The sequence below is a fragment of the Nicotiana sylvestris genome, chromosome 2 (assembly GCF_000393655.2).
Source record: "Nicotiana sylvestris chromosome 2, ASM39365v2, whole genome shotgun sequence".
NCBI classification, from domain to species: Eukaryota; Viridiplantae; Streptophyta; class Magnoliopsida; order Solanales; family Solanaceae; genus Nicotiana; species Nicotiana sylvestris.
The window spans coordinates 43460944-43487215 of NC_091058.1; the positions used below are offsets into that span (position 1 = coordinate 43460944).

Here is a 26272-nt window from a genome sequence, read left to right on the forward strand (position 1 = left end):
GTAATCGTCGGCACGCTCCTGTTGGAGGTCCTCAAATTTGCCATGAATATTGGCAATTTCAATGGTTGTCGTTTACCAGTCATCCTCAGAGTTGCGACTGATGTTTGCAATGTCATTTTTCGCCTTCCGCATTCTGCGGTCCAGGTCGTCCAACCTTTGCACTAGGTTGTTGCTTAGATCAGGCACCTTATCCACAATGGGTCGTAGTCGGTCAACCGTCTCTTCTAGGGATACTAGGCGCTCCATGTGATTCACCATGGTCAGAAATGGTGATGATGGCAAATGTGTTCCCTCGTCCGATGTTGAGCCTGGATCTGATACCAACTGTTACGCGACGCCTTTCTGATGTTCCTTGGAAGGGCAGCGTAAGGTTAAGCAACTGATGTCAGTGCGATTGTTGTCCGCCAATGAGGTCCCCTCCGCACGCTAGACTAGATTGTCAATGCCGTGCGAAAAAACCAATGTCACGAGCAATTGCGGAAGAGAATTGAGTTTTGAATGATAATGATGATTTTATTGATGAATGAAAGATGATTACAAAAGATGTGGTGTCGAGGGGGAGAGACACCAGTACAGAGAAATGATTGCTAGAAAATGTTTGATTGCTTGATCCCCCCCTAATAATGCTTAAAAAAAAACCAAAGTTACATGACTTGACCTAATAAAGCGGTAAAAGCACGCTGAATGAAAATGATGTAAAACTAGTCTATAATTACAATAAAAGGACTTAGTTTATTACAAAGTAGAAACAAGTCCGATGACAGCATCTTTGTCTAGCGGGTCAGGGTCTGCGCGCGCGCGCGACACTTGTTGTATTTGCCTGCGGCTGGTGCTTGGCATCAGAGTCTGTGCATAAGGCGCTGATGGAATGGGCCTGCAGCTGGGCGCTGGCGAGACATCAAGATTTGCGCGCGTGGCATTGTCAGGGCGCGCGGTGCTGTTGTCATTCGCCAACCACTGAGCGCTAGCGAGAGTTATTGGTGGGGCGACAGAGGCGCTTGCGTGCTTGTCACTTGGCGCTGCCGAGACCACGGGGCCGACCATGGCGCTAGGTATTGTGAGGCTTGCTAGGCCACCATGGGGCGCGGCCAAGGGGTCATGGGTGGTGTATGGAAAGCGGCCCATGACAGTAATTGTATCCAATATTTCCAGATTTAGTGAGATTTCGAATCTCCTATGGCACTTCACCTGAAAATGAGAAATTTTCATCTTCTGCAGTAGCGCAATTAAGAAGCACATACATGACTCGATAAATAATTTCATCTATGCACAAAGAAGAAAAAAAAAACAAATATCTATAACTCATCATCGCGACCAAGATATATAGAAGACATCATTGTCAAGTACCCAATCTGTTAAGGAATCAATCCGCTGAACTTACTAAATAATGTCACTGAAAAAAGCTTTGAAGCTTTGAGCATTTGAAACTTACTGAATTGACAAATGCCCATTATCACTAAATGCTTAAAAACAACAACACAATATAATGTCATAAGTGGAGTTTGAAGAGGATAGTGTGTTACCTTACCCCTATTATTCTCTTGGAAAGACTCGAACTCAGCAATCCAAATAATGAACTGATTATATCCTTGGAAAGACAAAGAAATGGTAATTGAGGGAGTAATATAACAAATAGAAACCGGAAGAAGGAGAAGATTATAACCGGGTTGATTTTTGGGAAAAGACAAAAAACTCCTCTAGCTAATTTGTTACTAGTAGTGTCTTGTGGGGGGCCATTTAAGGAAAAGAAAAGATAGGAATATATACAATAGGCTTTTTTTAATTACCTCTGTTCTGAGGACATGAATCTAAAATTCCTTTCAATTGATTAGAGGGTTGGGTTTCAACTTCTTATGCCTCTAGTGTTCACTCATTTAATTGCAGAGAAGATATCAAAATGGGACATTCTCTGGCTTTAACATCTACAACCCATATCCAACATGGCATTATGAATCCAACAACTGGGGCTTTACCTAGGGTAAGTAATACATCTTTTCGAAGGTCATCTAGATTATTCAGAATTCAGGCTGTGCAAGATAATGGCGGAGGGCCTCGGCGGCTAGTTGATATTATCCGTGTCGTGCCAGAGATTTCCAGAAATTATTTTAAAAGCCCATCACGGAGGGCACTATTTGGAGGTATATCATTGCTGGGTGGATTTTATGTGGCTCAGACAATTTCCCTATCTTTTGGTGCTTTAGGAGTCAATGATGTCATTGCTGCTGTAGTCTGCGTCTTAATTACCGAGTATGTGACGCGCTTCTATTACAGTCGGCCTAAAGTGACTTTTCCTATTGCTCTTTTGAACAACTTCAAGATGGGTTTTACTTATGGTCTCTTCATTGATGCTTTCAAACTTGCCAGCTGAGCTAATTGTCTCAGTTTTGCAGCAGTAAGTAAATTTTCCTCCTATTGTTGTATATCTCTTATAAAAGATCAACTCTCTTACTGATGGAAATTAAAGCATTATGTAATGTCGCCGTTTTTAAGCGATACCCTGATCGGGGGCGGATCCAAGATTTAAACTTTATGGGTTTGCAGTGTCACAAAACCCACTGACTATCTGAGTTACATGGTCTAGTAGATTTGCCGAAGCAGTTTTGCGGAACCCGTACCTTCTATAGTGCATGGCTAATTGTGCTCCAATTACTGCAAAATAGTTCTACAACAACATCCCTTTCTTTTTGCTAATCAGCATCCGTTAAGAAAAAGATTTTAGGGAAAAAAGTGACAGAGCCGGGTCTTGAACTTTGATGTCTAAGTATCAATTGAGTAAAGTCAAGTCTGCTGGTCAGTAGATAGGGTCCGACAAGATTTTGCTGAACTTGTGATCTTTCTCAGAGTGTACTGCATTGTTTGAGAAGCTGGAAGAACCTGCTTTCGATGTCCATTAGTTGTGCTAGTCTCACCCTCTGGAATTTTGCTTCGTAGGGAATATAAGACATGTCCAAAACCTCAAGGCTCGACAATTTGGAAAAGAGAGCCATTGAAACCTCTATTTCTTAGAGTCAAAACTTGAATCCTGTTCAAGAAACCAACTACGATGGTAGTTGCCCATTGAAGTTGTTCTAATCTAGTTTGATGCTTCCTAGTTGCCCATTGAAGTCGTTAATTAACCAGATCCTTTGGCAGATCTCCCATGGAAATAGTTCCACTCATATCATGAGAAACAAGAAAAGAGAGATTTCCTAATTCTTTAGGACCTCTAAGACCCATCACCCATGTTCGAAACATCTATTTCACTTACTCTCTTGTGGAAAGCGCTGCAAGTGATTCCAAACCAGTAGCAAACTAGAATAGTAGTAGACCAATTGTTTCCCAAGACACCTTGAGGGTCTTAAGTGATTTGAGCCTTCAAGCCTTCAAGGCAAGAAGGGCGAATTGATCAGTGGTGATAGTGGTTGCTGCCATGGCTTAGCAAACCAGTTGCCCAAAGACCAACAGTTCAAGAAAGAAGAGGTGCATGCTTCTCACTGAGCATATCTCTGGTTTTTGAGTTATGGGATTAATGAAGATACCACTAACATAGTAACATACTGAACCACAAAGAGAGTGAAGCTTTTGTATGTGATTATAGGAGCTGTCATGCTGTCTTTGTCAGTGAGAAGACAAATTTGTGCTGCAAGTGACAGAAACTATTGAAAATTGAAATGAAGAAACTTTCTGATATGTTGAGAGTCAATATTGGAGGATTAACAAATGTACGAAACCTAAGCCAAATGATGTACTAGAAACGAACCCAAAGTTTTTTCTAATTTTTTATGTTTGTTACTAACTGCTACTTGGTCCAGTTAATGTTGGATTTTTACTGGAAATTGCTTTCTTCTTGGAGTCACTGGATTTTAGTTTCCAAGTGTTAGTGATTGGGCGGGTGATCTAAGTACTTGGGAAAGGAGTTTTCAGTCTTTTAGTTTTTTTTTTCACCAATTAGGACCCACCTTAAATATTTAGGTTTTAAGTCTCAATTTCAATTGTGACTTGTGAGCCAGTGAAAAATCTGGACTGTATTTGTGCTTTCAATCTGCAGTCAAGCTGTTAAGCATTTAACTTGGTAACCAAAAGAGCCTATACTTGTAGTTCAACATTTTACACTGCTCTTCATCGACTCTTGAAGCTGATTCTACATAATGATCATCAATATTATACAAGGCATTCTTCCATGCCAACTTCAGTACACACTTATATGTTAAAGGACACACACACACAAAAACTTTAAACACGCACAAAAGAAAAGCACAATAAACAAGAAAAGTCCAAATCTCGGACCAAGTATTGGTTGTCATCTCAATTGGTGTCACCCAGAGGAAAAGGCGGCACTACCTGTTCAAAATTAAAGGGGATCAAACTTGAGTTGGCTCATTCATTATGGATACGAATGCAAAAATATACTAGTTGTAACTGTGACTTGAGTTATTTTTATAATTTTCCTTCGATAAATGAAACTCTTAATTTCTTGAACTTTAAATTTCTTTCTTAGTTTCATTGGACCTTTGTTTTCCTTTTATTTTGCCTTCTTAAATTAAGACTCTTTAAAAAGATGTCCTTCAATTCAGTTATTTTTTTTACTACAAGGGAGATGTTTGTATGAAAGAAAATGCTCATTTTCTACATTTATATATGGTATAGACAAGAAAATAATCATTTTCATGCGGAAGACATGAGAATATCGATGAAAAAGCTGGATACTTACCATCATATAAACCTTGCTACATCATTTGCGAAGAAATTCCAGCTTGATCTTCTTGATATTTGCCAGGACATCTTTCATGTTCAGCCTCTCATTAGGAGATTCAGCTGTGCAATTCAATGCAATCTCCAAAATAGAGGACACACAATGCAACTTTTTCTTGAAATCAATCTCTTCTGGTTCCAATAAGGTGGCATCAATAATATCCTCTGGTGTTGCAGGTATTGAATTACAGAACCAACTCCTCATGCTCAAATTTTCTTGAAACATTTCATCATATGGCTTTTTTCTTGTGAATGTTTCCATGAGCATTATGCCGTAGCTGTACACATCACATCTTCTAGAAACTAATCCTACTGATCCAATGTTACTAGAGTAAATTAGTTTCTTAACAAACTAAATAAATGAACGAAAGTAATATCTTTGTATTTGGAAGATATTAAAAAAAGTTAAAACTATCTTGAGTAGATAAATGGTACATTCTCTGGCTTTCACATCTCCAGCAACCTTTATCAGATATGGCATTATTAGTCCAAAAATTGGGGCTTTAACTAGGGCAAATGAGGCATCTATTCCGAGACCATTATTCAGAGTTCGGGCTGTGCAAGATAATGGCGGAGGGCCTTGGCGGCTAGTTGATATTATCCGTGTCGTGCCAGAGATTTCAAGAAATTATTTTAAAAGCCCATCAAGGAGGGCACTATTTGGAGGTATGTCATTGCTGGGTGGATTTTATGTGGCTCAGACAATTTCTCTATCTTTTGGTGCTTTAGGAGTCAATGATGTCATTGCTGCTGTAGTCTGGGTCTTAATTACCGAGTATGTGATGTGGTTCTATTACAGTCGGCCTAAAGTGACTTTTCCTATTGCTCTTTTGAACAACTTCAAGATGGGTTTTACTTATGGTCTGTTCATTGATGCTTTCAAACTTGCCAGCTGAACTAATTGTCTCAGTTTTGCAGCAGTAAGTAAATTTTTACCGTGTAGTTTCCCCCTTTTGTTGTATATCTTACTATAAAAGATCAACTCTCTTACTGCTGGAAATTAAAGCATTATGTAATGTAAAGCATTTTAAAGCAATGCCTTGACAATGGGGCGGTGCGGGTGCGGGGCCGTACAGTTTTAAGCATATGCGGGGCAGGGCGGGTTTAGACATATGCGGGTGCGTGGAGGAGCAGGGCGGGTCAAAATAATTTTTTTTAAAATTCTTTGCGGGTGCTGGTTTTAACTTTTTGCAAAATTATAACCTTTCAGCTATTGCTAATATTATTACAACCTGGAAATATTTACCTTTTCAGTTTTGAACTTGTGGTTCTTTTCTCCTATGCATTAATTATTTTAGCCTCAAACTAATTTAGTTTTTACGAGGAATATATTTCATATTGGACATTTATTTAGTTGACTGTAAATACATACTTTTCTGGTATTTGCATCTCTGGGAAGAAAATATTATATTATATATTTTTAGTGTTTTAAAGTCCCACTTTAACTGTCTAGTTACTTTATTTTAGTCAAGTAGATAATTAGTAGAAATGACATCTGATCTCATTACCTTCTACGATACATCTGAATCACTAGAAATGACATACTAATGTATCAAACTAAATTCAAATATTGATGCATGTAAAATCAAAAATTAGTATATTAAAAAACTTTAAAACCGAACACTGTTAATAGTTAAAACTGACAGCATTCGGTAGGATTTGTAGTTATGGGCTTATGGCTATTCAAAATTGGACTTCTTTGGTTTGCAACTTGAAGTCCAACGATAACTTTTAGATTGGCAGTGCATATATAAATATAATTGAAAATAAAATTAAATAAGATAAAAATATTACTAATAATTTTGAAGAGCGGTGCGGTGCGGGTGGACGCGGGTGTTAATGCGGGTGAAAATGCTATGTGGGGGCGGGGTGAGCGGGTGGAATTTTGCGGGTTAAGGCAAAACCCGCCCTGCACCCGTGCCGCCCCATTGCCATCTCTAATGCTTTGATCAGCGGCGGATCCAAGATTTAAATTTTAGGAGTTTGCAATGTCAGCAAACCCATTGACTGTTTGAGTTACAGGGTCTAGTAGATTTCATAATACATATACAGGGTATATGCCAAAGCAGTTTTGCCGAACCCGTAACTTCTATAGTGCATCCATCCCAGCCCTAATGGCTAATAGTTCTACAACACCATCCTTTTTTTTTTTTTTTTTTTTTTGCCAATCAGCATCTGGTATGAAAAAGATTTTAAGAAAAAAGTAACAGAGTCGGGTCTTGAACTTTGATGTCTATGTATCAATTAAGTAAAGTTAAATCTACTGGTCAGTAGATAAGGTCCAACAAGATTTTGCTGAACTTGTGATCTTTTTCAGAGTGTACTGCATTGTTTGAGAAGCTGAAAGAACCTGCTTTCGATGGATGTGTTAGTCTCACCCTCTGGAATTTCGCTTCGTTGGGAATATAAGATAGGTCCAAAACCTCAAGGCTTGACAGTTTGGAAAAGAGGGCCATTGAAACCTATATTTATTTCTTAGAGTCAAAACTTGAATCCTATTCAAGAAACCAACCACTATGGTAGTTGCCCATTGAAGTTGTTCTAATCTAGTTTGATGCTTCCTTGTCGTCATTAGTTAACCAGATCTTCTGGCAGATATCCCATGGAAATAGTTGCCACTCATATCATGAGAAACAAGAAAAGAGAGATTTCCTAATTCTTACCTCTAAGACCCATCACCCATGTTCGAAACATCTATTTCACTCACTCTCTTGTGGCAAGCGCTGCAAGTGTTTCCAAACCAGTGGCAAACTGGAATAAAAGTAGACCAATTGTTTGCCAAGACACCTTGAGGGTCTGAAGTGATTTGAGCCTTCAGGGTAAGAGGGGCGAATTGATCAGTGGTGATAGTGGTTGCTGCCATGGCTAAGCGAACCAGTTGGCCAAGGACCAACGGTTCAAGAAGAAAGAGGTGCATGGTTCTCAGTGAGCATATCCTGGTTTTTGAGTTTTGGGATTAATGAAGATACCAATAACATACTGAACCACAAAGAGAGTGAAGCTTTTGTATGTGGAAAGTGTGATTATAGGAGCTGTCATACTGTCTGTCAGTTAGAAAACAAATTTGTGCTGCAAGTGACAGAAACTATTGAAAATTGAAATAAACTTACTTTCTATCTGTTGATGAGTCAATATTGGAGGATAAACAAACAAAGGTATGAAAGCTAAGCCAAAGTAATGTAGAAATGAATCCAAAGTTGTTTCTAAATTCTTATCCTTATTATTAACTGCTACTTGGTCCAGTCAATGTTGATTTTTTACTGGAAATTGCTTTCTTATTGGAGTCACTGGATTTTAGTTGCCAAGTGATTGGGCGGGTGATCTAAGTACTTGTGAAAGGAGTTTTCAGTCTTTTAGTTTTTTTCACCAATTTCAATTATTTGGGTTTTTAAGTCTCAATTTCAATTGTGACTTGTGAGCGAGTGAAAAATCTGGACCGTATTTGTGCTTTCAATCTGCAGTCAAGCTGTTAAGTGTAACAACTCCATTTAACTGGTAACCAAAAGAGCCTATAGCTTGTAGGTCAACATTTTAAACTGCTCTTCATTGACTCTTGAAGTTGATTCTACATAATAATGAAAATCAATATTATACAAGGTATTCTTCCATGCCAACTTCAGTACACACTTATATTTTAAAGGAAACACCCCCCCCCCCCCTTAAACACGCACAAGAAAAGCACAATAAACAAGAATAGTCCAAATCTCAAACCAAATGTTGGTTGTCATCTCAATTGGTGTCAGTGTCACCCCGTGGGAAAAGGCAGCACTACCTGTTCAAAATTTTAAAGGAGATCAAACTTGAGTTGGCTCATTCATTATGGATACGAATGCAAAAATATACTAATTGTAACTGAGACTTGAGTTATTTTCATAATTTTCCTTTGATAAATGAAACTCTTAATTTCTTGAACTTTAAATTTCTTTATTAGTTTCATTGGACCTTTATTTTCTTTTTGTTTTGCCGCCTTAAATTAAGACATCTTATTTCTACATTTACAAATGGTATAGACAAGAACATAATCATTTCTATCTACATGAGAAAATTGATGAAAAAGCTGGATACTTACCATCACATAAATCTTGCTACATCATTTGCGAAGAAATTCCAGCTTGATCTTCTTGATATTTACCAGGACATCTTTCGTGTTCAACCTCTCATTAGGAGATTCAGTTGTGCAATTCAAAGCCAACTCCAAAATAGAGGACGCACAATGCAACTTTTTCTTGAAATCAATCTCTTCTGGATCCAATAAGGCGGCATCAATAATATCCTCTGGTGTTGCGGGTATTGAATTATAGACCCAACTCCTCATGCTCAAATTTTCTTGAAACAATTCATCATATGGCTTTTTTCTTGTGAATGTTTCCATGAGCATTATGCCATAGCTGTACACATCACATCTTCTAGAAACTAATCCTATTGATCCATACTCTGATCCAATGTTACTAGAGTGAATTAGTTTCTTAACAAACTAAATAAATAGCGAAAGTAATATCTTTGTATTTGGAAGATATAAAAAAAAAGCTAAATCTATCTTGAGTAGATAATTTTTTTTTTTTTTTAAAAAACTGAAGGTAGAATGGGAATGAACCAAGAGTAAGACAATCAAATGAAACGAAAAATTGCAAGTTTTTTTTAATTGTCGTAGATGCATGAATATAGAGTTTGACATTGTCATATTTCCACGCTCTCAATACCCCTTTTTCGTGCAAAATATGTGATATGTTACATTAAAACTAGCAAATAAGATATTTGTGTTTGGCAAGCCAAAAAAACTGTTTAAAAGTCTTGTACTTAAGCAAAAAATAAGCCAAAAGCGATAAGTTGGGCATATGTTAATTAGTACTATGTTATTTCAATAAATAACTTATATTCATTTAAGATAATTTTATCTATTCAATTTATAACTTAAACCTGAATTGAAAGATATAATAATTTGTATTGGAAATGAAAAGTCTTGCAATAATCTATTGTTTGATATTAACATCTTTAATGGCATTTTGGTCATTTTGGTAGAAAAAAAAAATGTTGATAATCACCACTCTAATTGCAAAATGAGCTGTAAATTAAGCTATCAATTATAATTCATCTTCTATGCAAATATATATATATATGTTAAAGAATAATGAGCAGCACAAGTTTCATCCTGTCAAACTCTATAACCTGTCAGCATTACAAAAACAACGGCAGAGCAAAGCAACAAACCGGTGACTGTCTTTCCTTCTTTTGAATGACTTCGCCACCCTTTATTACAGCAAAATTGGTGATTTACAACACTTTAGTCATTTTCTATAGTAGGACCGGCACTACAAGCACTATCTATCATCCTCCACCCGATCACAACACTGAATGAAAAATTGAGGTTAATCAATTCAAAATAATAGCTAGACAGACCAAAGAGATATTGGCTCTATATTTCGATGTTTTCAATACCATTTTTTCATGAATCTGTGATATATTACATAAAACTAGAAAACAAAAGATTACGTACTATTTGATACATTAGCACTTTATATTCGATAATAAAAGACCATAAAAGAAAGTTACCTGGTGCAATATAGCCCATCGTTGCAAGTGTGTTAGTATGAGCAATAGATTCCCCTTCTCCTAATAACTTGGTCAGGCCAAAGTCACTCACATGTCCAACCAGCCTTTCATCTAGCAAGACGTTACTAGGCTTCAAGTCGCCATGTACAACGACTGTTGCGTAGTCATGATGGAGATATTCCAAAGCTGATGCAACATCGATCATTATGTCTAATCTTTGGATCATATTCAAGTAGTAATCATCAGAATGTAACCATTGCTCTAGGCTTCCATTGGGCATGTACTCTAGAAGTAATGCTTTAAAATCCATGTTAGTACAACTGCTGATAACTTTGGTAAGATTTCTATGGCGAAGGTTGCGTAAAACTTCACATTCAGTATCAAAACTCTTGAATGCACCTTCAATCTGTAAATTAAACACTTTGATTGCCAAAACCATCCCATTCGCAAAGATGCCCTTGTAAACAGAACCGAAACCTCCATAGCCTAGCAAGTTGCATTGGTCGAACCCTTGAGTTGCCCTTTCGATTTCAATGTATGAAATCCTGGCTAGTATCGTTGTTGCAGGTAAGGATTCGACTTGGGTTGGAACATTTCTACGTCTCCTGAACATGAACACAACAATTGAGCCAAGTCCCATTACTGAAACCACCAATGGGACAAGTACAATCAGAAGAAATCTGCTTCTCCGTGAGTGAAGACCAGACCTAGCCTTACAAGGTCGGAAAAGGAAACCACCACATAACTCTTCATTTCCCATAAAAGATTGAGAGGGGAAATTGAGAAAAGGTCCTTTACTTGGGATTTCACCTTCTAATCTATTGAATGATACATTGAAATCCTTGAGATACCGAAGTGCCTCTAATGATTTTGGAATCATACCTGAAAGAATGTTATTGGATAGATTCATCGATTCCAAACTTATCATTTTTCCCAGTGACTCAGGAATAGATCCTTGCAATTCATTGAAAGCCAAAGAAAGATAAATTAGTTTCAGCAAGTCTCCGACTGTGGTTGGAATACTTCCTGAAAGGTGATTCCTCGACAAATCTACTAATATTATGGCATCCAAATTTCCGAATTCTGGAGGTAAAGAACCAACCAAAGAATTATTGGACAAATCAAGCTCTACAAGATCTTCGAGGCTCCATAGACTCATGGGTATGTTAGTGAGCCTATTTGAATGCAGGTAAATATTTCTCAAAGAGGTAGTATTGCCAATGCAATATGGTATTGGACTCGATATTTGATTATACGACAAACTAACCACGCCCAACTCCGGCAATTTGCAAAGGCACTCTGGCAAGAGTCCACTTAGCCAATTTTGTTTAAGCGCTAAAACTTGAAGATTCTGTAAATCACATAATGTTCTCGGCACTGATCCAGTCAAGTCATTGCCGTATAGGGACAAAATGTTTAAGTTACTTAAATTCCCAATTCCTAATGGTATCTGTCCCCTAATTTCGGAACGATATAAATAAAATCGTTCAAGAGAACTGGAGAGATTGCCAATGGAATCTGGAAGAACACCATTAAGAGGATTATCCGATATCACTATCTCTTTCAAAGATCTGCAGTTCGCCAAAGAAGTTAAGATACTTAGGTGCGGAGATGATAAGTTGTTTTCGAACAACTTCAAAAGTTTAAGCTGTCTCAAATCCCCCAAAGAGTTAGGAATCGGGCCACTGAACTTGTTGTTGTTAAGAATTAATCCCTTTAGATCTGAAGAATTGGAGATTGAGCTGGGTATAACTCCATCTATGATGTTACCACCAAGATGCAGTAAATGTAGATTTGTTTGCCAGTAGCTTGAAGCAGAGGGAAGACTGCCCGAAAGGTTATTAAATCCAAGTGACATCTCTCTTAGCGTAGAGATATTGAAGAGCTCTTCCGGTATGGAACCACTTAATTCATTAAATTGCAAATAAAGTGTCTCCAACTTGTGAAGGTTCCCAATCTCTTCGGGTATAACACCTGCAAAAAGATTTAGATTAATGTTATTTTTAATTTCGATTCCATGAAACCATTCAGAAAGAGTATATCTGGATTGCCAAACAACAACACATTGCTCGAAACTTACCTGTTAAATTGTTGGTGTTGAAATTAAGTATCCTTAGCGATATCATGTTTCGTATGCTGCGCGGTATTGAACCCACGATGCCGTTGTTCTCCAGTCCCCATAGCTGCAAATTTCGTAAATTACCAATCTTTGCTGGAATTATGCCTGCAAATTATTTTTACACAGAGCAACCAACTTGAAGTATTTAGCTTTTTGTCTACGTATGTTGTTGCTCAAATGTTAATTCTCAGATGAAAACTTTGAAACATGCCCATACTAGAAGGCTTTTGAATACGTATAAGCTTTACTTTGCCTTGCTAACCTTAGATTTTGCCTATTTACACTTTTTGTCGAGTGTAGTTTTCTTTTTCATAATTTCTTGCAAATCAAGGACTCTTCTCTCATACACATATAATAAGATTTGTTTATGTGTTGCATTATTCTTAGTTATTCTTAAATACCACATCTAAAGTTCAGCCTTAAACAAATGTGACTATCCATTCTTGTTTTTAAAAAAAAAAATTGAAATAGCTGAGTATGGGTTTATAATTAGATGATTACATGCGTTCAAGGTTTAATTCGGAAATAAAGCCAAAGAGAGCATATTCTAAACTCTAAAGGATAGACTTAGTTCAAGTCCATAGAATCTAAAAAAGAAAGCTATTGGAAAAGTTGTTCCACGTGAGATAACGCATTAACATAGTTAATGATGATACATAGAACTAGGGGTGGCAAATGGAGCTAGGGGTGTTAAATGGGCTGTTTGGGTTAAAGTTGAGCCTGTCAAGATGAGCTGAGTAAATAAATAGGTTAATGCCCAAAGATCATTTGGGTCAAAATAACCTAAATAAGAGATTTTTACATACTTATACACTATTCAAACTTTATTACCCTCTCTACTCAACTTTCAATTTAATTACTGTTGAATTTGGCAATTTTTTTGTTCCACATCGGTGGGAAAAGAAGGGTTGGGGGTTTTCCCCCTATAAAAGAAGGCTTAATGTTTAGGATTTAAAAACACCTCTCATTTGCCTTCTCATCTGTTTAAGGCATTTGTATCTTCTCTCTTTAGTATTATTTCACTTGTATTTTTGGAGTGGAATAAAATATTGGTTGTGTCCGAGGAGTAGGCAAAATTAGCCGAACCTCGTAAATTCTGGTGTTTCCTTTATTGTTGTTTTATTGTCTTATTTATTATTTGGTGGCTGTCATAATTTTTGGTATAGTAGTTGTGACTTATTCACACTATATACATTTGGCTTCCGCAACAATTGGTATCAGAGCCAAGGTACTATCTAAGTATGCTCTGTGGTTGCAGCATAGTCTGATCTTCCACATCAGAAAAGATTTATCTTGGTAACTGAGTCAAGGTTCTGTCTGAGTATGCTCTGTGGTTGCAAGCTTAGTCTGATCTTCTACATCAGAAAGGAAATAATCTTGATTTGTGTCGTCAGCTATTAAATAATATTTGTGTCAAATATGGGAGACAATAAACAAGAAGAATCTACATCAAGTGTCAACAACACGTCATCATTGGCATCTTCGCTTATGACAAGAATTGTGTCAAATGCGAAATTTGCGGTAGAAATATTTGACGGGTCCGGACATTTTGGGATGTGGCAAGGCGAGGTTCTAGATGTCCTTTTTCAACAAGGGCTAGATCTGGCCATTGAAGAAAAGAAACCAGATGTTATTGGAGAAGAAGATTGGAGAATTATCAACCGTGTTGCTTGCGGTACCATTCGATCCTACCTTGCTAGAGAGCAGAAATATCCATACACAAAGGAAACTTCTGCAAGTAAATTATGGAAAGCACTGGAGGATAAATTTTTGAAGAAAAACAGTCAAAATAAATTGTACATGAAGAAGAGACTGTTTCACTTCACCTATGTTCCTGGTACCACGATGAATGAACATATCACCAGTTTCAATAAGTTGGTCACAGATTTGCAAAATATGGATACAACTTATGATGATGGTGACTTGGCCTTAATGTTGTTGGCGTCACTTCCTGATGAGTACGAGCACCTTGAAACTACTCTACTCCATGGAAATGACGAAATTTCTCTCAGAGAAGTTTGTTCGGCTTTGTACAGCTATGAACAAAGAAAGCGAGAAAAACAGAAGGGCAGAGAAGGAGAAGCACTATTTGTGAGGGGTCGTCCTCAAAATCAAACGAGGACAAAAGAAGGGAAGATCCAAGTCAAGATCCAGACCCAACAAAGATGAATGTGCCTTTTGTCGAGAAAAGGGGCACTGGAAGAAAGACTGTCCGAAGCTGAAGAATAAGGCCAAACATAACAATGGAAAGGCCATTATGGATTCAAATGTAGCTGATTGTGATGATTCAGACTTCTCATTAGTTACAACAGAGTCATTAACATCATCAGACATATGGTTGATGGACTCGGCTTGTAGCCATCATATGTGTCCCAACAGGGACTGGTTTGTGGAATTTCAAGAAGGAGAATATGGAGTCATCCACACAGCGGATAACAACCCTCTTACCTCATATGGCATTGGTTCAATACGATTAAGGAACCATGATGGAATGATCAGAACATTAACAGATGTTCGATTTGTACCGGATTTGAAGAAGAATCTCATCTCTGTAGGAGCCCTAGAATCAAAAGGGTTCAAAATCATTGCAGAAAATGGAGTGATGAGAGTATGCTCCGGTGCACTAGTGGTAATGAAGGCTAATCGGAAGAATAATAATATGTACCGCTATCGTGGCAGTACAGTTATTGGGACAGCGACAGTGACATCCAGTGACGACAAAGAGGCAGAAGCAACCAAGCTATGGCACATGCGCTTGGGACATGCTGGAGGAAAATCCTTGAAAACTCTATCAGATCAAGGATTGTTAAAAGGAGTAAAGGCTTGCAACTTGGAGTTTTGTGAGCATTGTGTCAAAGGGAAACAGACAAGGGTTAAATTTGGTACAGCGATCCATAATACTAAAGGCATTTTGGATTATGTACACTCTGATGTTTGGGGTCCTTCCAAAACACCTTCATTGGGTGGGAAGCACTATTTTGTAACCTTTGTTGATGATTTTTCCCGAAGAGTATGGGTGTATACAATGAAGAGCAAAGATGAAGTGTTGGGAATTTTTCTCAAATGGAAGACGATGGTGGAGAATCAAACAGGCAAGAGGATCAAGTGTATTCGCACAGACAATGGAGGTGAATACAAAAATGATCATTTCAATAAGGTCTGTGAAAATGATGGCATCGTCCGACACTTCACTGTTAGACATACACCACAACAGAATGGAGTGGCAGAACGTATGAACCGGACCTTGCTGGAGAAGGTACGGTGTATGTTGTCCAATGCTGGCTTGGGCAAAGAATTTTGGGCTGAGGCAATTACATATGCATGCCACCTCATTAATCGTCTACCATCTGCTGCTATTGATGGCAAGACACCATTTGAAAAATGGTATGGAAAGCCTGCTGTAGATTATGACTCTTTGCACGTGTTTGGCTCAACTGCATATTATCATGTGACAGAGTCAAAATTGGATCCAAGGGCAAAGAAAGCTATTTTTATGGGAATTACTTCTGGAGTCAAAGGATATCGCTTATGGTGTCCTATGACAAAGAAAGTAATATTCAGTAGGGATGTTACCTTTGATGAATCTGCTATGGTAAATAAGGTAACAGAAGATACCAAACAAAATGAAGGTGCTTCTAAGCAGGTGGAGTTTGAGGGAAAATTTATTTTTCCTACACAAGAAGCAGAGGAGGAAACAAATGAAGATTACCCTCTGGAAGGAGAGCCAGTAGAGGAGATTCCAACTCAGGAACCTCAACAACAACTTGAATCAATAGCAACCAGCAGGCCAAAAAGAACAATAACGAAACCTGTTCGTCTCATAGAGACAGTTGCTTGTGCAACCTCAATTGTAGCTGATGATGTTCCTACCACTTATAAAGATGCTGTCCAAAGTTCAGAAGAAGATAAGTGGAGGATTGCCATGAATGATGAAATACAGTCCCTTCATCAGAATCATACATGGAGATTGGCCAATCTCCCGAAGGGAAAGAAAGCAATTGGGTGCAAATGGGTATTTGCAAAGAAGGAAGGATTTCCTAACCAAGTAGATGTTCGCTACAAAGCAAGATTGGTGGCCAAAGGATATGCTCAAAAGGAGGGAATTGATTACAATGAAGTGTTTTCTCCAGTTGTAAAACATTCCTCCATTAGAATTATGTTGGCTTTGGTAGCACAATTGGATTTGGAACTAGTTCAGATGGATGTAAAAACTGCGTTTTTACATGGAAACTTGGAGGAGGAAATCTACATGACTCAGCCAGAAGGATTCAAAGTTGCTGGAAAAGAAAATATGGTGTGCAAACTTGAAAAATCGTTGTACGGATTGAAACAATCTTCTAGACAATGGTACAAGCGATTTGACGAGTTTATGTTGCGGCAAGGGTACAAGAGAAGCAAATACGATCATTGTGTGTATTTGCACAAGCTTAAAGATGGTTCCTTTGTATATCTTCTCCTATATGTTGATGATATGTTGATAGCTTCCAAGAATTCGGAAGAAATTGATAAGTTGAAGATTCAACTGAAGAAGGAGTTCGAGATGAAGGATTTGGGTGAGGCAAAGAAAATTCTTGGCATGGAGATAATTAGAGATAGACGTTCAAAGAAACTCTGTTTATCTCAAAAGGAATATTTGAAGAGAGTACTTCAACGTTTTGGCATAGATGACAAGACTAAGCCAGTTAGTACTCCACTTGCTTCCCATTTTAAGCTAAGTACTACTATGTCGCCAATGGATGAAGCTGAACGAGAGTATATGTCAAAGGTACCATACGCAAATGTTGTTGGTAGCTTGATGTATGCAATGGTTTGCACAAGGCCTGACATTTCACAAGCTGTTGGAGTTATTAGCAGATATATGCACAATCCAGGGAAGGAGCATTGGCAAGCTGTGAAGTGGATTCTACGGTATATTCATAATACTGTAGATGTCGGGTTAGTTTTTGAGCAGGAAGACAATCAGTCTGTAGTTGGATATTGTGACTCAGATTTTGCGGGTGATCTGGACAAACGAAGATCAACTACTGGTTATGTGTTTACTTTTGCAAAGGCACCAGTTAGTTGGAAGTCTACTTTGCAGTCAACAGTTGCTTTGTCTACAACAGAGGCAGAGTACATGGCTATTACAGAGGCTGTGAATGAGGCAATTTGGCTTCAAGGATTGCTAAAGGAGCTTGGTGTTGAACAAAAAGGTATCACAATTTTTTGTGATAGTCAAAGTGCTATTCAATTAGCGAAGAACCAAGTTTATCATGCAAGGACGAAGCATATTGATGTTCGGTATCATTTCGTACGAGAAATCATAGAAGAAGGAGGAGTCACAGTGAAGAAAATTCATACTACGGAGAATCCTGCTGATATGCTAACTAAGGTGGTGACTGCGATCAAGTTTCAACATTGTTTGGATTTGATCAACATTGTTGAACACTGAAGATTGAAGATGAAGACACAACCAAAATTTGTTATTGAGAGAAAATTGAAGATGTGGAATTTTGCCAAGGTGGAGATTTGTTGAAATTGGCAAAATGTTTGTCCCACATCGGTGGGAAAACAAAAGTTGGGGGGATTTTCCCCCTATAAAAGAAGGCTTAATGTTTAGGATTTAAACACACCTCTCATTTGCCTTCTCATCTGTTTAAGGCATTTGTATCTTCTCTCTTTAGTATTATTTCACTTGTATTTTTGGAGTGGAATAAAATATTGGTTGTGTCCGAGGAGTAGGCAAAATTAGCCGAACCTCGTAAATTCTGGTGTTTCCTTTATTGTTGTTTTATTGTCTTATTTATTATTTGGTGGCTGTCATAATTTTTGGTATAGTAGTTGTGACTTATTCACACTATATACATTTGGCTTCCGCAACAATTACCTCCTATATATAAATTTATCAATTATATACAGTTTAAGAATTAAATGAGTATCCCTTTATATTAGGAATCAATTATTTCCTATCCTTATTCTCTCTCTCTCTCTCTCTCTCTCTCTCTCTCTATTTATCTCTCAATCCCTAATTTCAGTAATGTAGAGCAAAGAAAAAGAGAGCAACAATTACGTCATTGACATCCATTAAAAAACTTTGAAGCTTTGAATTCGAATTGGGTTTTCAAAAAACATTATTTGTTTGAATTGGATGTTGTTGCAAACAATTGAGAATTCTATCTACGTCTCTCTCTATCTCTCAATCCCTAATTACAGTAATGTAAAGCAAAGGAAATGAGAGAAGCAATTCCACCATTGACAGTCATTAAAAAGCTTTGAAGGTTTGAATTCGAATTTGGGTGTTCAAAAAATATTATTTGTTTGGATTGAGTGTTGTTGCAAACAATTGAGAATATGGTTTGGAGTTTATATCTCAATTTTAAAGGTGTTTTAGTGAAGATTAGACTTGATTTTGGCTGAATTTCAGATTGAAACTCGAAGAAGAAGAAGAAGAAGACATGACATACATTATACTTACGAAATTGTAGAAAAATTGTATTATATTGTTTATATATATATTTTTTTAAAAGTTGAACAATATTGTATAAAAATTGCATTTAAGTTGTATGATATTGTAGTTGTATATAACTAGGTAGAAATAATATATGATATTATAGATAAGTTGTATAATAGTATATAATTAGTTGTATATATATGTGGATTGTATATATTTGTAACTAAAATGTATTTGGGTCGGGTAAATACCAAAATATGGACATTTTTCGTAATAAGGTTTCAAATAGTGTATATGTATGTAAAAATCCCCCTAAATAAATAATGGGTCTAACCCAACCCGTCCAACTTGACCCAAATCCTTACAATATTTTCAATTTTTAAACAAATCTTTACAATATTCTCACCATAATTAAGGTGATGAAAGCCTACAAATGTCACTGTAAATAATGATGTGGAAGAATCCCAGAGTAAATAGTAATGAACAAAAAGAATTACAATGTCAAAACATTATCATTAACAGGTATTATCGAAAATAATTAATGATGAAAATCTGATAGAGAAGTGTGAATTTCACAACTTAATTTATCGGTCAAGGTTGATCAACTGTATCCTTACTTATTAGCATTTGTTTAACTGTTGGGCTACTGACGTTTGTTTCAAAAGATAGGTGAAAAAAATGAAAAAATAAATAAAAATTAACCAAATTTCATTTAGAGAAATTTTGCGAAAATTGAAAAATTATTGCAGAAGTGCTTTTTATTTTTTGCAGAAACTGAATAATTGCACTAAGACGAAGTTTCTGCATAGAATGTTACCTATGAACCATATATCTAAACAACCATTTTTTTTTTTTGGGTAATAATATGTCCGGACAATTGGTATTCAAGATGTGCAGATTTTTCTTTTCTTTTAGAAACAACCACGTACGTATCTCTATGTCTATATATATATATATATATATATATATATATATATATATATATATATATATATATATATATATATATATATATGAACAAGCTAAATGATTATAACATGTGTCCAAGGGGCGGAGTCAAGTTTATGGGTTCGAGATTTTAATTATTGTAAGTTACTGAGTTCTATATTAATAATTTATACATATGCAATTGATTTGTTAAGACAAATACATTGTTTGAACCAAAACTATTGGATTCGGCCGAACCCGCACTAGGCTCTCTAGCTCCGCCCCTACATGTGTCTGATAGGACCAAACCTATTGTTGTATGTGAAAGTAGACAAAACAAAAGAAAGAAAAATCAAAAAGAGATGAAAATATGATGTAAGCACTTACATCGACATTCTTGTGATGTAAGCGCTTACCTCAGCATTCTTATGATGTAAGCGCTTACATCGACATTCTTATGATGTAAGCGCTTACCTCGACAGGGCATTCAAATGCTTATAAATAGGGGTCTACATTTTCATTTGTAGATCATCCCAAAACTTCTTCTTTCTCTCTTCAATTAATAAAGAACTATTCTTTGTGTGGCCGTGGAGTAGGCAAAAATTGCCGAACCACGTAAATCTGTCTTGTCTTGTCTTGTGCAATTTATTGTTTCTCTCCTAAATATCCTTTTCCTACATTGAGGAGATCTAAAAGAGTCACGAATGCTCCAGATAGGTTAACTCTCTCTCTTCACTATTTACTTCTTACTGATGCTGGAGAACCAGAGCATTTTGTTGAAGCAATGCAGGTGATAGACTCTGATAAGTGGAAGCTAGCCATGAAAGAAGAGATGAATTCTCTTCAAAAGAATAAAACATGGATACTTACGGAGTTACCAAAAGGAAAGAAGGCATTGCAGAACAAGTGGGTGTACAGAGTCAAGGAAGAGCATGATGGTAAGAAGAGATACAAAGCACGATTAGTAGTAAAAGGCTTTCAGCAGAAGGAAGGAATTGACTACACCAAGATATTCTCTCCTGTAGTCAAATTAACTACTATCAGGTTGGTGCTAAGTATCGTAGCTGCAGAAAATTTGCATTTGGAGCAGCTAGATGTTAAAACTGCTTTCTTGCATGGTGACCTTGAAGAAGACATCTACATGAAGCAACCTGAAGGTTTTCAAGTTTCTGGTAAAGAAAACCTTGTGTGTAAGTTGAAGAAGAGTTTGTATGGTTTGAAACAAGCTCCCCGACAATGGTACAAGAAATTTGATGGATTCATGCATAAAAATGGTTTCACACGATGTGAGATGGACCATTGCTGTTATATCAAAAATCTTGATGAATCCTATATCATTTTATTGTTGTACGTTGATGATATGCTAATTGCAGGATCTAGCATAAATGAGATCAACTTGGTTAAGCAACAACTGGCGGAGGATTTTGAAATGAAAGATTTAGGACCAGCTAATCAAATACTTGGGATGAGGATTAGTAGAAATAGGTCGGAAGGAACCTTAAAGTTGTCTCAAGAAAAGTACATACAGAAGGTACTAAGCAGGTTCAGTCTTCATGATGCAAAGACCAGAAGCACTCCACTTGGAAGCCATCTAAATCTGTCAAAGGACCAATCACCTAAGACAGATGAAGAAAGGAAGTACATGTCCAAAGTTCCGTATGCTTCAGCAGTAGGAAGTTTGATGTATGCTATGGTTTGCACTAGACCTGACATAGACCATGCAGTTGGAGTTGTCAGTAGATACATGTCAGATCCAGGAAAGGAGCATTGGGAAGGTGTAAAATAGATATTGCGATATCTCAAAGGCACTTCAGGTATGACACTTTGTTTTAAAAAGAGCAATATTATCTTACAAGGTTTTGCTGATGCAAATTTAGGTGGCGATCTGGATAGTCGAAAAAGTACCACGGGCTACGTGTTCACCTTGGGTGGTACTGCTGTTAGTTGGATGTTCAGACTTCAGAAAAGTGTTGCTCCATCTACCACTGAAGCAGAGTACATGGCAATCTCAGAAGCTGGAAAAGAGATGATTTGGCTTAAGAATTTTCTTAAAGAGCTAGGTAAAGAACATGACAATTGTGAGCTTTTCAACGATAGCCAGAGTGCAATTCATCTTGCCAAGAATCCAGTGTTTCATGCAAGATCGAAGCATATCCAGTTGAGGTATCATCATATCCGAGAGTTGATAAATGAAGGAATTCTTTCCCTACAGAAGATACCAGGATCAAAGAACCCGTCAGAAATGTTGACCAAAGTTGTCGGTGTTGACAAACTGAGGCTGTGCACTGCCTCAGTTAGCCTTCAAGACTGATAGAGTGAAGGTGCCACTAGAGAATAGCAAATCTTTCTTTATTTTCTTTCTTGATGTAACATAGGTTTGAGGGGGAGATTGATAGGACCAAACCTATTGTTGTATGTGAAAGTAGACAAAACAAAAGAAAGAAAAATCAAAAAGAGATGAAAATATGATGTAAGCGCTTACATCGACATTCTTGTGATGTAAGCGCTTACCTCAGCATTCTTATGATGTAAGCGCTTACATCGGCATTCTTATGATGTAAGCGCTTACCTTGGCAAGACATTCAAATGCTTATAAATAGGGGTCTACATTTTCATTTGTAGATCATCCCAAAACTTCTTCTTTCTCTCTTCAATTAATAAAGAACTATTCTTTGTGTGGCCGTGGAGTAGGCAAAAATTGCCGAACCACGTAAATCTTGTCTTGTCTTGTCTTGTGCAATTTATTGTTTCTCTCCTAAATATCCTTTTCCTTCTATTATCTTGACACGCTTCCTCAACAGTGTCTAGGTATAACTCTAAGATAGGACATTTTCATAAGTCAAGGTTGGACATCATCATGAGTCCATTTGGGCTGATGATTTGAGATGAGTTAACTTGGGCTAGCCCAAACCATACCATCTTCAAAACTATTCTAACCCAAACCCATAAAAACTTGGGGGGGGGGGGGTTGGAGGGCTCAAATGAGTTTGGGTTAGTTTTGACACCCCTACGTGTGGCCGACCCAACTATTTTGGGACTGAAATAGTGGTTATTTTGAAAAAGGTGTTCCCATAGTGGTTATTTTGAAAATAATTCTATTTTTCTCCGAAGTTATTTTTAAAGGTTGAAGGTTCATCCAACCAGACATCATGTACGTCCAATCACCTACCTAGGATTGTAAATAGAGCAGGGCTGGGGCTATTATTATGAGGGCAGAGCAACACGACTTGTTGAATTAAAATGCAATGTTACTCCTATATATTAACGTCACAATTTTCTATAAATAACGTATTTATGAATGCTAAAAAAGTACTACTCCTATCAAATGTGTACCTTGCAAGTGATTTCCCCCAAGGTTTAAGATCTCAAGCCTCTCCAAGTTTACAATTTCTGGTGGAATGATCCCATTGAAGTTATTGTATGACAATGACAAGTCATGCAGTTCTGTGCAGTTAGACAAACTAGCTGGAATGTGACCACTCAAATGGTTGGAAATTATTGAAATGCTCTTTATTTTTTGCAGACTGCGGCATATATCTACAGGAAGACTCCCTGATAATTGATTATATGTGAGAACTAAAGCCTCCAACGAGGAGATGTTGAAAATGGAGTATGGAATAGCGCCAGTAAGTTGGTTACTGACTAAAACCAGCTCCTTTAAACTCTGAAGATTGCCAATATCTTTGGGAAAACTGCCTTGAAGATGATTATTAATGACACTGAGAGTTTCTAACTTGGACAGGTTAGAAATAGAAGCAGGAGGTATAGCAGTGAAACCATTGTTATCAAGAATTAACATTTGAAGCTCAGAAAAGAAACCGAACCACATTGGAATCTCTCCACTGAAATTATTGTATCCCAGATCAATCACCTTCAATCGACGTAAACGAGACAAATCTTGAGGGATGTCTCCAAGAAAATTATTTTTGCTCATATCGAGAGAAACGAGAAACGAGAGGTTTCCCAACTGTGGCGGAATGGTTCCAACAATGTCCATGTTTGATATATTGAGTGCTCTCACCCTATGATGGCGAGAGCCGCAAGTGACTCCAATCCAGTCACAAACTGAAGATTGAGAAGACCAATTTTGGGTTAAGGGATGAGAAGAGTTTAGAGTAACTCTGGATTTTAAGGCAAGAAGAGCTGATTGATCTGTGCTTATGTTTGTGGCTATGCATGCCACTAACAAGTAGAGTAAATGCAAGACAACAGAAAGAATAAAAGAGTTGGCTTTCTCCATGGATACAACTGAATGTTTGTAGTATATAATAAAAATTGTAGATAAAATAAGGAATGAAGTATTCAGCAATAAATAGGGATAAAAAATTGCTAAGACTGTCGGGAGGAGGGCAATTGGGGCAAAGCAGTGCGCGAATAAGGGGCTATAGATTTTCCAGAGGCAGGCGACTTGACTTTATTAAGTCTTCTCAAAGTTTGCCCCAAAAAGGCGTTAGATTTCCTGGAGTCTAAAACACAAAAAAAATGTTGTATAATGTGCGACTTGAGTGTCCATCTTTTTTAATGTCCATTTTATAAGTGACATAATCTTGAAGCTCAGTCCCCTCATGTGATCCAATAGCATACTCATCTTGGTCCACAAAATATCACTTTGTTTATTAAATTTATTAACAGAAGAAACACAGTGACTTAAAAAATCAAGATGAAGAATATTAATAATCAAGTTTGATCAAGAAGAGCACACGGTGAGTTACTATGTATGATATATATTGCAGCAACAATTTTTTACAGGTGCACACTCACTCTGGTGAATGGTGATACTTTACCTTATGAAGTTAGTGGAGATAAAGTTTCCATTTTTCTTCATTATTAGTTCAAGAAGTGCGCGGTATATTAGTAAATTTTAAAATGATATTTTAATAACATAAGTTTAGATAGAAAGAGATAAATTTTTTCTTTGCTTGGAGCCATGACTTCATTCCCCTACTAACACATCGTACAAAAAAGGGAATAGAATTATAAAATAAGTTGATACCATAGATTTTTTTTTTCTGGCCATAGAAATTGATTTAAAGGAAAAGAACAGTGTTTTTTTTTGGGATTGAATGTCACCCCTTTCAAGGAGGAAGAAGTGTGTTCAATCCAATTTTAATATTGACTAGTCTTGGTGTACGCGCTTTGCGCGTGTACCCATATCAATGAATAAATAGTTTTCATGAGTCACATATATATTATAAAACAATATATTTAAGTTATAAAATAAATTAAACATACAGACGTCTCCGTACCGATCCCTCAGACTCTACTAAGCTTGTCCGTGAATTGTGAGACCCATGTAACCTAGAGCTCTGATACCAACTTGTAACGACCCGAATTTCCCACCCTCGGGAGTCGTGATGACGCCTACTCGTGAAAGCTAGGCAAGCCGTGTATTGTAGAATCACTAACTCTTTTATTTACCCCTTTTTAAAAATTTAAATTAACATGCGATCAACGGTGAAATATTAACGATAAATAAATATATGCGGAAGACTTAATCTGATAACTTAGCCAAAACTAGTACGACAATACCAACATACATCTCTACCCGGAATCCGGTGTCACAATATCACGGACTGTCTACGAATACTACATACAAATGTCTGAAAAGAAAAGTACAATCTGTCTCGGAAGTAAATGAAAACAGAATACATATAAAGATAGAAGAGAACGCCGGGCCTGCAGACGCCTGCAGGACTACCTCGGGATCTCTAGCTGGACTGAAGGCAGCCACCCAATGCTACGGTCCAAAAGCTGTCGCTCCGGGATCTACACATAGTGCAGAGTGTAGTATCAGCACAACCGACCTTATGTGCTGGTAAGTGCCTGGCTTAACCCCGGCGAAGTAGTGACGAGGCTAGGACCAGACTACCAAATAAACTTGTACAGTTATATAATATGCAGCGGAAAATAAAACAGGAATAAATAAGTAAAGATGGGAGGGGTACATGCTGCGGGAAAATATCAATACCAACAGTAACTTAAGAGAAAGGCATAAGGACAATTTAGAATTTACAGCAAAACAATAAGGAACTCGCAACCAATCTACAAACACTTCGTATTATCTATTGTTGCGGCGCGCAACCCGATCCAAAATATAATACCACTGTTGCGGTATGAAACCCGATCCATATCATTTATCACTATTGTGGCGTGCAACCTGATCTAATTATATTATTGTTGCGGCGTGCAACTCAATCCAATTTTATTTTTGTTGCGGCGTGCAACCCGATCCAATTATATCATTATTGCGGCGTGCAACCCGATCCACATATACAGTCCAATACCAAATCACAAATAGATTCTCGGCAAGGGATCAACAAAGAAACAACACTATCCCGACAAGGGAATCGACAATATAAGTAAATACATCCCGGCAAGAGAAAATCAGCTATAACCAAACTTGTTCCAACATCTAACTACCTTAACTAGCACCAATACTCAATCATAAGTAATTTCTACGGGAATAATCATAATCCTTGTTCAACACGGAGAATCAACAACTTAGGCATTCGTAG

The 26272-nt window shown here is 37.2% G+C and overlaps 2 protein-coding genes across 5 annotated transcripts; one reads left to right on the forward strand and one right to left on the reverse strand.

Annotated features, from left to right (window-relative positions):
• The first annotated feature begins 1775 nt into the window (after positions 1 to 1775).
• On the forward strand, positions 1776 to 9002 carry LOC104218223 (uncharacterized). Of its 4 annotated transcripts, none has more exons than XM_070167864.1 (4): positions 1776 to 2392; positions 4757 to 4908; positions 5191 to 5651; positions 8867 to 9002. In XM_070167864.1, the coding sequence occupies exons 1-3, from the start codon at positions 2331 to 2333 to the stop codon at positions 5625 to 5627; spliced, it is 651 nt and encodes a 216-aa protein (XP_070023965.1). In that variant the 5' UTR covers positions 1776 to 2330; the 3' UTR covers positions 5628 to 5651; positions 8867 to 9002. The 4 variants fall into 4 exon arrangements, 3 of the variants coding, with proteins under 3 accessions (XP_070023965.1, XP_009766967.2, XP_070023966.1); XM_009768665.2 differs by lacking the exon at positions 8867 to 9002 and adding an exon at positions 7049 to 7853; XM_070167865.1 differs by lacking the exon at positions 8867 to 9002 and adding an exon at positions 7049 to 7853 and having other exon boundaries at positions 5191 to 5397.
• Positions 8402 to 23997, reverse strand: LOC104218224 (probable LRR receptor-like serine/threonine-protein kinase At3g47570). Its single transcript, XM_070165668.1, has 5 exons — positions 23091 to 23997; positions 12362 to 12505; positions 10282 to 12255; positions 8801 to 9165; positions 8402 to 8503 (listed from the first exon to the last, which is right to left on the reverse strand). Exons 1-4 carry the CDS (start codon positions 23995 to 23997, stop codon positions 8822 to 8824), a joined length of 3369 nt encoding a protein of 1122 aa, XP_070021769.1. The 3' UTR covers positions 8402 to 8503; positions 8801 to 8821.
• Positions 23998 to 26272: the final 2275 nt, after the last annotated feature.

Coding starts and splice junctions, on each gene's coding strand:
- LOC104218224 (XM_070165668.1), bottom strand. CDS start 23,997: ATGGAGAAAGCCAACTCTTTTATTCTTTCTGTTGTCTTGCATTTACTC. Junction 12,506..23,090: donor TGGGGGAAATCACTTGCAAG/GTACACATTTGA, acceptor AATAATTTGCAG/GCATAATTCCAGCAAAGATT. Junction 12,256..12,361: donor CAACACCAACAATTTAACAG/GTAAGTTTCGAG, acceptor ATCTTTTTGCAG/GTGTTATACCCGAAGAGATT.
- LOC104218223 (XM_070167864.1), top strand. CDS start 2,331: ATGGTCTCTTCATTGATGCTTTCAAACTTGCCAGCTGAGCTAATTGTC. Junction 2,393..4,756: donor ATTGTCTCAGTTTTGCAGCA/GTAAGTAAATTT, acceptor GATATTTGCCAG/GACATCTTTCATGTTCAGCC. Junction 4,909..5,190: donor AATATCCTCTGGTGTTGCAG/GTATTGAATTAC, acceptor TCACATCTCCAG/CAACCTTTATCAGATATGGC.